Source organism: Sturnira hondurensis, unplaced genomic scaffold (genome assembly GCF_014824575.4).
Source record: "Sturnira hondurensis isolate 20B ecotype Veracruz unplaced genomic scaffold, ASM1482457v3 Scaffold0024822, whole genome shotgun sequence".
Lineage (NCBI taxonomy): Eukaryota > Metazoa > Chordata > Mammalia > Chiroptera > Phyllostomidae > Sturnira > Sturnira hondurensis.
In genome coordinates, this window is record NW_028097453.1 from 1,107,363 (window position 1) to 1,119,187 (window position 11,825).

The window sequence follows — 11,825 nt, forward strand, 5'->3', positions numbered from 1 at the left end:
AAATAAGTGCTCATTGTGGAGGGAATGAAAAAACGGATTCTCTCCGCCACGGAGATTCAAAATCTTTGACATCATTGACTCATCTGCTGCATCTTCCCTGGACCCAAGTGCCCAGTTCTTCCACTTCCAGCCTCCCGGCAGGTTTCCCCGTGGGCTCCTCCCTGTCGCTGCTCACACCCTTGTTAAATACCTCCAATGCTGCCTACTCTCCTAGAAGATTTCTGTGCCTCTTTCTCTACCCGCAGTTTATCTTACTCGATGTGGTATCATCTTCCTAATGGCCATGTTTATTATACCCCAATTCAGAACCCTTTAATGGTTCCTTATTAACACTGAAAATATATTCCTTGCTTGGATTGAAAGACCTCCAACAGTGTGGCTGAACTCCACCCATGGAACTGAGTTTTCCTTCCCACCCCTTACAAAGGCCCCACCCTGGAATGGCGCTGAGATCTCAGAAATACATCACTCGGACCCAGCAACCAGTCCTGGACCTGGGGCACTCCTCACACACTTTCTCCCTCCATCCCCGCCCCACCCGGGCCCAGGCCCCGGCCCCAGGTCTGTCTGCACGCAGCCTTGCCTGGTGTTGCCCACTCTGCTAGGCCCTGGGAGTTGCCCTCTGTCTTCCCCGGGCTCTCTGCCTGGTCAACTGTCCTGTCCTCTGGTTGTCCCTGTACATGTCTGCTCCTCGCACAGGCCTTCCCCAGTCACCCGTTTTATCTAGAGTCTCTCCCATTTGCTCTCGGGTATGGTTGGCGTTGGCTGCTTTTCCTCATGGCGGTAACACGGCCCGTGATTAGCTTCTTCTTCACTCATCTGGCCGGTCTCCGCTCCATGAGGTGGTAGGGTCTGCGAGGAGCTTCCCAGAATTACCCGCAGCACCCAGCCCACTTCCTCAAAGAGGAAGTCTGCCCTCCAGTTTCATTGATTTGCAACACAGCTTGATGAGGCCATGACAGTAACAGTAGTTACTTAGTCATTTTTGAAAAATAAGAGTAGCTGCGGAAGCAAGTGCAAGTTCAGTTTTAGGCAGTGTCTTCTCAGGGCTGGACGGTTTCTGTAAAGGTAAATGAATTTACCCCATGCTTTTAATCTAGACAAAGTAATCATTCACCAAGAAGAATGTCCTCTAATTGTTAGTAGTTTCTCTCTTTTTTTTTTCTGTCTTCTAAACTTTATTTGGTGGGAAAAGGATTGGGTTTGATTGCCTGAACAGAGTGGATGAATTTAAACGCAACCAGGAAGTTTCTGCAGTGCTGGACAGAACGTGGAAAAGTATATATAGCATTGTTTCTATTTTCATGTATGCTTCTGTCAAGTGCGTGAGTGTTGTTTTTCAAGGACAATGTGCTTCTTTCTTCCCTCCGCCTGGGTTTGTAAGTAGCTATTGCCCTGTGGTGTTGGGTAATGGTTTTGTCTTTCAGGGTGGGGTGGCCCAACTTTTTTTTCGGCTGTGGTAACATTTCTTTGGGGCAGTTGCAAATTCAGAGCCACTGTTGTGAAGGTTAAGATTTTCCAGAAACCTGTGGAGATCTTCTCTTCCACCTCCCCAGGGGTAGGGTCTAGGACAAGTTCATAGGATAAGTTCATACTGTGTTTGTTTACCACAAACACGCATTTCCACATATTTAAAATGCTGTGTAAATATTTTATGGTGCTTTACAGAGCATCATCGATTGTTAAGTGCAAAAAAGGGCTAGAAAAATTGTTACCACCGCTGGTTCTGCTATGCATGGTGGCTTTCTGTTCTCCTGGCTCAGAGTTCTCCCACGAATTCTGCTGTGTCTTTCTTAGCGTCCCGATGCATGAACTAAAAAAGTTGGGTCGCGCTGGAAGTCACTGGGTATGAAGTTGTTGTTGCTGCTGCTGTTCCACGGCAGTGAGGTCCTGCTCCCAACCCTCCCCCGTGTCCAGGGACTTGGAAATGGATTCCCTTTTGAGAGCTGGACAATTAAACAACTGGGGGCATTCGTTGTCTAAATAAATCACCCCGAAAGACAATGATATAGCAGATCCCCAAATTCTTACCATGGGTTTACTTAAGTATAAAATAAAATTGTGGCCTCCTAAAATTGTTTTATTATAAAGTAATGAAATATAAATAATAATACAAGTAGAGACGTTTATGAATAAGCAGGGAACTGGTTAAGAAAATGTACCGGGAACCAATAGTGATGGGAAGCAAGCTGTAGTACACAGCTGTAACAGAAAGACCTGTCGCCACAAAAAATGCTTATAGGAAATTTTTAGTAGCATGAGAGAATGCCTGTGATATAAAGCTTTTTTTTTAAGGACTTCTGGCTAAGATGGAGGTATAGGTAGATACACTGAGCCTCCTTGCACAACCAAAAGAAGGACCACAACAATTTTAAAACAAGAAACAACCAAAACTGACAGAAAATTGAACTGTATGGAAGTCGGACGACCAAGGAGTTAAAGAAGACACATCCATCCAGATCGGTAGGAGGGCGGAGATGGGCGGCCAGGCGGAGAGGACTCACAGCAAGGTAGTGGTTGGAGGAACGGGGCAGGCAAGGCGGCTGGCGGAGCAGGCGATCCCACATTCGTGGGCAGATAAACCAGGAGGAACAACTGGGGAGCGGGTTGGACCACACAACCCAGAGCCCCAGCCCAGGGAAATAAAGCCTCAAACCACCGATTGAAAATACCTGTGGGGGTGGAGGCAGGAGTGGGAGAAACTTCCAGCCTCACAGGAAAGCTCATTGGAAAGACCCACAGGGTCCTAGAACATACACAAGCCCACCCAGGAATCGGCACCAGAAGGGCTGGTGGGAAGCAGGGGAAGTGACTGAAATCCGGCAGAAAGCAGAGCAAGTGGCACTATTTCCTCTCGGACCCTTGCCCCACAAACAGCATCACAACACAGCCATGTGGGTTGCCCCACCCTGGTGAACACCTAAGGCTCTGCTCCTCATTACATAACAGGCTGGTCAAGATGGAAAAAAAAATGGCCCAAATGAAAGAACAGATCAGAGCTCCAGAAAAAAATACAACTAAGCGACAAAGAGCCAGCCTATCAGATACACAGTTCAAAACACTGGTAATCGGGAAGCTCACAGAATTGGTTGAATTTGGTCACAAATTACATTTAAAAAATGAAGGTTATGCTAAGTGAAGTAAAGGAAAATGTATAGGGAACCAATAGTGATGGGAAGAAAACTGGGACTCAAATCAAGGGAGTGGAGCAGAAGGAAGAAAGAAACATTCAGCCAGAGCAGAATGAAGAAACAAGAATTCAAAAAAGTGAGGAGAGGCTTAGGAACCTCCAGGACATCTTTAAATGTTCCAACATCTGAATCTTTCGTGCCGGAAGGAGAGGAGGAAGAGCAACACGTGGAAAAGTTATTTGAACAAATAATAAAGAACTCTCCCAATATGGTGAAGAAAATAGACTTCCAGCAAGTCCAGGAAGCTCAGAGAGTCCCAAAGAAGTTAGACCCAGAGAGGAACACACCAAGGTACATCATAATTACATTACCCAGGATTAAAATTAAGGAGACGATCCTAGAAGCAGCAAGAGATAAGGGGACAGTCACCTACAAAGGAGTACCCATCAGACTGTCAGCGGATTTCTCAAAAGAGACCTTGCAGGCAAGAAGGGGCTGGAAAGAAGTATTCCAAGTCATGAAAGCTAAGAACCTGCATCCAAGATTGCTTTATCCAGCAAAGCTTTCATTTAGAATGGAAGGGCAGATAAAGTGCTTCTCAGATAAGGTTAAGTTAAAGGAGTTCATCATCACCAAGCCCTCATTATATGAAATGTTAAAGGGATTTATCTAAGAAAAAGATGATAAAAATATGAACAGTAAAACGACAGCAAACTCACAATTATTATCAACCACACCTAAAACAGAAACAAAAGTAAACTAAGCAAACAACTAGAGTGGGAAGAGAACCATAGAAACGGAGATCACATGGAGGGTTATTAACAGGGGAGTGGGAGGAGGAGAAGGGGGGAGAAGGTACAGAGAATTAGTAGCATAGACAGTAGGTAGAAAATAGACAGGGGGAGGGTAAGAATAGTACGGGAAATGAAGAAGCAAAAGAACTTATGTGTACGACCCTTGGACATGAACTAAAGTGGGGGAGTGGGGGTGGGNAATTATTATCAACCACACCTAAAACAGAAACAAAAGTAAACTAAGCAAACAACTAGAGTGGGAAGAGAACCATAGAAACGGAGATCACATGGAGGGTTATTAACAGGGGAGTGGGAGGAGGAGAAGGGGGGAGAAGGTACAGAGAATTAGTAGCATAGACGGTAGGTAGAAAATAGACAGGGGGAGGGTAAGAATAGTACGGGAAATGAAGAAGCAAAAGAACTTATGTATACGACCCTTGGACATGAACTAAAGTGGGGGAGTGGGGGTGGGTGGGGAGAGAACAGGGCAGAGGGCAATAAAAGGGAGGAAAAAAGGAACAACTATAATACCATAGTCAATCAAATATATATTTAAAAGATTTTTAAAAAATAAATAAATAAAAGGATGTGTGAAGAAATACCTCAACTAGTCTTCTAACAATGAATGGCAGACACTTTCTCATATTTCTGAAATCTTTACAAATCAGACTCGTAGGTACAGAGAACAGAGGCCAGAAAAGGGGGTGGTGGTGGGGAAAATGTGTGAAGGGGGTCAACAGTGCACACTTCCAGCTGGAAGAGAAATAAGTCCTGGGGATGTAATGTACGGCATGGTGAGTACAGTTAAGACTGTATTACATATTTGAAAGTTGCTAAGAAAATAGATCTTAAACGTTCTCATCGCAAGAAAGAAATTGTAGCTAACTTACTGTGGTGATCATTGCCATACATACATATACCAAATCATGGATTTGTACACCTTCCATTTATACACCAATGTGATGTGTCAATTATGTCTCAATAAAACTGAAAAAAATTTAAATTCATGGAAGTACAACTAAAAGGAAATACTCTAAAATATTAACCATGGGTAGTGAAAGTTCGGATGGTTTTACTTTTCTGCTTTTCGCTACTTTGTACTTTTTGGTACAACTGAATAAATAAAAGGAGGGAAATTGAGAACCATAGCCTAGACCAGGAGATTGACATACTTGAAAAGCCAGTGTGTGAACAGAGCGTCCGATGCAGCCAGAGGAAGGACCGCTAAGAGAAAGTTTGTCCATGTTCGAACTCAATCTGGCCAGGGAAGAGGGAGGCAGACCCCTCAGACCTAGATGGCAGTTTGTAATTAAAAATATCCGCCCTGGCTGGTGTAGTTCAGTGGATTGAGCCCAGGCCGGCGGACCTCCAGTAGGGGGCGAGCGAGAGGCAACCACACAATGATGTTTCCCTCTCTCCTTCCCCTCCTCTAAAAATAAATAAATAAAATCTTTTTACAAATGTTATTTAAAAGTATCCCTTTGTCTTCTCCCATCCTTACTTCAGTGGTGTGGTTTTAACTGGCTGTCTTACACGTTCCGATAGAATGCTACCTGTCACACCAACGTGTTCCTTCTGTCATCTCAGTTCAGACCTCCCTCGCCTGTGAGTTGGTGGGTGGGAGTTAGTTCTGGAGTAACCAGTCAACTCTAGGTTCCCTGATAAGATCCAGTTTCTAGACCTGCAAAGCTGACGACGGGCTGCTGAGCTGCGGCAACCACACCACAGTTTGTGACCACTGCCGTCAGGACAAGGCCCGCCCGGGACCCGCCTCTCTCTCCTTGGTAAGGCTCATATACTGAGATCGCAGTTAACCCCTCGACTGCCTCTCCCTTCCAGGCTTTCTCAGAGGGACCGTCTTCATTTTCGGGGGAAGACAGTATGGGAGGAAGTTCATCCCAACCTGAATGCAACAGTAAGTTCAGGACAGAAACCGTTACCTGCCTCCCCCCTGAGTTAAAAGGAACTGGAGTGACTGGGAGGGGTGCTGTAATAACACAGCGTTTCTGAAGTTTCTGAGCCCCGTTTCTCTGTGGTGAAGAGTGAAAAGGGGGTCAGAGAGAACGGGCCCTCCACGTTTGAGTAAAGGGTGTCTCTGTGCTTGGCATTAGACCAGCGGGGTAGTTTGGGGAAATGTAGTTTACGTCCCTTACTACCCACCCCGTTTGTGGCGTAGGTGTTGGGAAAACTCCCTGTGGCTCCCTTCGCTTCCCCGCAAACACATGAACAAACCAAGAAAGCAGCAAGGTCAGGTCTATCGCCAGGAGTCTTGAGCAACACTAGTTCTGGAATTCGCGTTTGGTGCTTGACTTCCTGGCCTTGAGATTGATTCTGTGCTTAAAGCCGAGGGAGCATATCTCCCTGAGAGTCCTGTTAAAAGCTTTGAGGGAGACCCAAAGGTTTTGTTTATCAAAGGGGCTATAGAAACAGTAGGCTTTTCCTCTGTGCGGCTGATGGTTTTTTAAGTTCTGGTTCTAATTTCCACGTTCAAGGGTGCAGGATCTGAGGAACAATGTTCTCTCCGTCTACTGGGTTCTAGCCCCCAACATTAATCTCTGCTGGGTGCTTGGAGAGGGTGGGGCGCCTGGGACTCTAAGCTGGAAAGGTGGGTGGAAAGTGGCAGATACACTGATGAACCCCCTTCACGTTCTCTCATAGTCCAAACCAACCCGACTACTGCTGCACCCTGTTCCTGTGACTACCCCAAGTAAGTGACCATTCTCACATCCATTTCACCCTGTACCATGTGGGGCTTGATTTCGTGTTGACGGCCTGGCCATAGGGACTTGGGGGAGGACATTTGGGGAAAAGGGGTCAGAAAGAGTGGGAGAACGAAATCATTTTTTTATCCTTATAGTGTTTTCCTTAACCTAGGGACCTCCAAGACTCAAGAGATCCATGAATCTCCTCGGTTTATGAATAAAACTTGCTGTATGGGGCCACCTATGAATATTTTTTAAAATTACAGTTGACATGCCATATTATATTAGTTTCAGGTGTACAACATAGGGACCAGACATTCATATGACTTACACCTCATTCTGCCAAGCCCTCTCGCATTTGGCAATTGTCAGTTTATTCTCTGTATTTATGAGTTTCTTTCTGTTTTGTTTATTTTTTATTTTTTTTGGATTCCACATACAAGTAAGAACATATACTATTTTTCTTTCTCTGACTTTTTTCACTTAGCATAATACCCTCTAGGTCCATTCATGTTGTTGCAAGATTTCACTCTTTTTTTACTGACTAACATTCCGTTATATAAACACCTGCCCACAGCTTGCCTCTCTCTCTCATTGTGGCTGCTCTTATTTTGAGATCACAGTTGCTCGCTCCACTGCTTCTCCTTTCCAGGCTTCCTCCGAGGTGTCCATGTCACATCTTCGTTAACCATTTGTCTGCCGGTGGACACTTAGGCTTCTTTCATATCTTGACTACTGTAGACAATGCTGCAATGAACATAAGGGTGCATATGTCTTTCCAAATTAGTATTTTGAGTTTCTTCAAATAAATTCCCAGCAGTAGAATCCCTGGGTCACAAGGCAGTTTCATTTTCAGCTTTTTGAGGAACATTATACTCTTTTCCCTCGTAGCTGCACCAATTTACCCTTCCACCAACAGTGCATGAGGGTTCCCTTTTCTCTACATCCTCACCAACACTTATTTGTGAATTTACTGATGATAGCCATCCTGACAGGTGTGATTTCATTGTGATTTTAGTTCGAATTTCCCTGATGCTGAGCATATTTTCGTATGTCTATTGACCATCTCTATGTCCTCTTTGGGAAAAGGTCTATTTAGGTCCTCTGCCCATTTTTCTTGGTGTTAAGTATGAGTCAATACCAAGAAACTTGTATGAGTTTCTTGTATATTTTGGATATTGACCTCTAATCAGATGTATTGCTAGTAAATATATCTTCTCTCATTCAGCAGGTTGGCTTTTCATTGTTGTTTTTTAGTGGTTTTCTCTCTGTGCAAATACTTTTTAGTTTGATGTAGTCCCAAACTAAATGAAATTTGTTTCATTTTTTGGTTTGTTTCCCTTGCTTGAGGAGATACATCCAAAAAATTACTACTAAAAGCAATGTCAAAGAGTTTACTGCCTCTGTTTTATGGTTTTGAGTGTTACATTTAAGTCTTGAATACATTTTGAGTATTAAAGACTAGGAGTTTTGTGGTTTTGAGTGTTACATTTAAGTCTTGAATACATTTTGAGTTTATTCTAGTATATGATGGAAGAAAGTAATCCATTTTCATTCTTTTCATGTATCCGTCCAGTTTTCTAAACATCCTTTATTGAAGAAACTATCCTTACCCAACTATATATTCTTGTTTCCTTTCTCATAGATTAATTGGCCATGTAGGCGTGGGATTATTTCTGGACTCTCTATTATGTTCTGTTGATCTATGTGTCTGTTTTTATGGTAGTGCCATGCCGTTTTCATTACTATGGTTTTGTAGTATAGTTTAATATCAGATAGTGTGATACGTCCAACTCTGTTCTTCTTTCTCAAGATGGCTTTGGCTATTTAGGGTTTCATATAAATTTCAGGATTATTTGTTCTAGTTCTGTGAAAAAATGTCAGTGGTATTTTTGTAGGGATTGCACTGAATCTGTAGGTTGCTTTGGGTATTGTGGATATTTTAACAATGTTAATTCTTCCTATCCATGAGTATGGTATGACTTTCCATTTGTTAGTGTCTTTTTCAATTTCTTTCTTCAGTGTCTTACAGTTTTTGAGTACAGGTCTTTTGCCTCCATTGAATTTTTTCCTAGGTATTTCATTCTTGTTGATGCAATTTTAAATGAGATTTTCATAATTTTCTTTCTGATAGTTTGTTAGTGGTATGTAAAAATGCAACCAACTTCTGAATATTAATTTGGTATCCTGCGATTAACTGAGTTAATTTATTCTAATTATTTTTGGGTGAATTTTTTAGGGTTTTCTCTATATAGTCATTGCAAATAATGACAGTTTTACTTCTTCCTTTCCAATTTGGACACCTTTTACTTCTTTTTCTTATCTGATTGTTGTGGCCAGGACTTCCAATACTGTTATACAAAAGTAGGGAAAGTGGACATTCTTGTATCTGATCTTAGAGAAAAAGCTTGAGGCTTTTCACCAATGATGATGTTATAGGTGGGTTGGTCATAGATGGCCTTTATGATGTTAAAGTGTGTTTTCTCTATCTCCACTGTGCCAAGAGTTTTTATCATGAATAGATGTTAGATTTTGTCCAATGCTTTTTCTGCATTTACTGATACAAGCATATGACTTTTTCATTTGGTTCTGTGGTGTATCACATTAACTGATTTGTGGATATTGAACGAGCCTTGCATCCCAGGAATAAATCCCACTTGATCATGGTATAAAATCTTTTCAATGTATTGCTGAATTCAGTTTATTGGTATTTTGTTGAGGATTTTTACATCTAGGTTCACAGTCTATAATTCTCTCTCTTTCTCTTTCTCTCTCTCTCTGGAGTGTTTTTGTCTGGTTTTCATGCCTCGTAGTTTGCGGGCCTTTCCTCCTCTTCAATTTTTTGGAATAGTTAGAGAACGATGAACATTTCTTGAGGGGAAAGAGAGTCCATAGGTTTCACTGAGGCCTCAAACGGATCTGAAACCTGAAACCAAAAAGTTGAAAACCAGTGGCAAGTGTGAAAGCTCTTTCCGAGGTTTACCCATAAAGGGGAAATGTTACACTGGGGTCTTCGGGGAGCCCAGAAAGTCATCTGCTCCCTTTCTTTGCCTCAACAGAAAAGAACTTCAATTGGTCTTAGCCTTTCTCGGTGGGATTCTACTGGCACTACTGCTGATGACGATTGTCCTCCTTATCATAAAGTGCTACAGGAAATGTAAGTGGCTTCCAGGGGGATGGGACAGCGCTTCTTTCCCTGCCACTGAGAATGGAGTTAGCCTTGAGTGGGAAACAGAAAGGAGGGGGCGAAACCTGCTCAGCCCACCTTCTCTGCGCAGCGCAGATTGGAGTCCCTCCATTTCTCACCTGCCCTCCTGACCCTCCACCTTTCCCACCGACATCTCCTCCCAACCCACCCATTCACCCAAGAATGAAAGGAGAGGCTTCCAATTAATTCCTCCAGACCCCACCAGTGAGATTTGTCCCTTTTCTTCCTGGCACTTTGGCAGGTCACTCAAGTCGCCAGGCGCTGGATCCTCACTCAGATTCTCTGGCCGAGGTAAGATGACCGGGCTGTTTCTGTGACCATGGTAACCCGCTGCCCTTGGAATTTCCCTCTGTGCTCTGCCTTATCCACTAGAACGGGGATTGCTTTGTGGGTGCCGGGCAAGTGCTTCTTTGTGGGCTTCTTCTGCTCTCTTTGGGTCTTCTCTGACCAAAGCTTTCAAGTTGTTCCTGAAGAGGCCCTCGCTTCCAAAGAGACAAGGTGAGTTAGCTCATCGTCCTCCTCCTTCCTCTGCAGTTTCCATCTACCCCGGACAAGGCACTCACCTCTGCTGGCATGGGTTTCAAAAATTCGGAAGAAATGACAGACCACTGCGGAGCAAATTATCCAGCAAACACAAACGCTGTTGTCTATGCTCAGATTCGCGTGACAAGCTCACCCTGAATTTCCAGGAAGGCTTGGATCCTGTTCCTCTCACATCAGCTCCGTCTTCATACATCACTTTCCCTTAGGAATTTGGGACCACGGTCTGGGTGAAACTGCAGATGGAGCTGTTTGGGTGCCATCTGGCCATCCCAGCCTGCCGTTTTCTGACCCAGGCCAGTCTTTTGCTTGGCTCAAGAAAAGATTGCTGGCCTTCCCACTTGTACTGACAGCACGTGAGCCCCCTCAAGGCCAAGTCTGCCTCCCTTTGTTCCCTACCAAAGCACACGGCACAGACTCCATGGACCAAGAGTGTTCACTCAGTGTCATGGGCCCGCCTGGGGGGAGGCAACCAAATGAACAGTCTAGCAAGAATTACAAATAAAATCATACCCTCTACAATGCCGGCTCCTTCTTCATCGTATCTCCCTGTTACTTCCAAATACTGGGGCCAAACCTCCAGAGCTCGTCCCCAGCTGGAAGGGATTAGCAGAGGTGATGGTCCTTAAATTCAGGGCTAATTCAGGCACAGGTCTCAGCCTCGACTACTACCTGGCTACATTTATTTAGACCTGAAAACACCTCCTAGGGCAAGAATAAATGAGATAACATACATGTGCCCTCTGCATATCCCGGAGTTCCACACTCACGAGGTCCCTGTGGCGTGCAGCACTGTTCAGATGTGGACGTTCGTCTCCTTCCAGTAGCCTGAGGTTTGCATAGCAATGTTAGACGGGAACTAGAGACTGATTTATTAATCCCCCCAAGGCCCAATGGATAAGTCCACAGATGGTCCCGGTAAAAATACCAATAAGATTATTTTTCACTCAGCAAGATTACTCTAAAGTTACTCTGTTAAAAATAACCCCCCCAAAAGCAAATCCAGAAAAATTCATAAAAATAAGTAAACAGGTTAAAGTAATACGGGAAACCTGGCCCCAACAGTTAATCGGAAGTCCTACTTTTATTAAGCATAGGAAGACAAATTAAAATGATATATTAATAGTACACGAATAAACAAATCAATAGCATAGACTAAAAAGACCAGAAATAGACGAAAACGTGCAAGGAAATTCAGGTATGATGAAATTGTACCCAAATCATTTGGAGGAAATGGTTTATACATGAATGATACGAGACAAGCCAGTAGCCGTGTAGATGAAAATATAATTGGACCTATTTCTCACTCACTCCTCACACAAAAATAAACTCCAGCTGTGTCAAAATTTTAACTATTAAAAAAAATCATTCAAGTACTAGGAGATACAAAAGAATTTAAAAAATAATCTCAGAATGAAGCATGCTGAGCATTTCTTTTGACTGTATGACT

At 43.5% G+C, this 11,825-nt stretch overlaps 1 protein-coding gene across 1 annotated transcript; it reads left to right on the forward strand.

Annotated features, from left to right (window-relative positions):
* The first annotated feature begins 1,167 nt into the window (after window positions 1–1,167).
* On the forward strand, window positions 1,168–11,363 carry CUNH1orf162 (chromosome unknown C1orf162 homolog). The gene is made up of 6 exons (XM_037038922.1): window positions 1,168–1,379; window positions 5,765–5,842; window positions 6,583–6,632; window positions 9,687–9,784; window positions 10,077–10,126; window positions 10,370–11,363. The coding sequence occupies exons 1-6, from the start codon at window positions 1,305–1,307 to the stop codon at window positions 10,514–10,516; spliced, it is 498 nt and encodes a 165-aa protein (XP_036894817.1). The 5' UTR covers window positions 1,168–1,304; the 3' UTR covers window positions 10,517–11,363.
* Window positions 11,364–11,825: the final 462 nt, after the last annotated feature.

What these genes read in the sequence shown, in the direction of transcription:
- CUNH1orf162 (XM_037038922.1), top strand. Translation starts at nt 1,305, where the DNA reads ATGTATGCTTCTGTCAAGTGCGTGAGTGTTGTTTTTCAAGGACAATGT. An exon ending in CCCAACCTGAATGCAACAGT is followed by an intron (nt 5,843 to 6,582) that starts AAGTTCAGGACA and finishes CGTTCTCTCATA; the next exon opens with GTCCAAACCAACCCGACTAC. An exon ending in CATAAAGTGCTACAGGAAAT is followed by an intron (nt 9,785 to 10,076) that starts GTAAGTGGCTTC and finishes GCACTTTGGCAG; the next exon opens with GTCACTCAAGTCGCCAGGCG.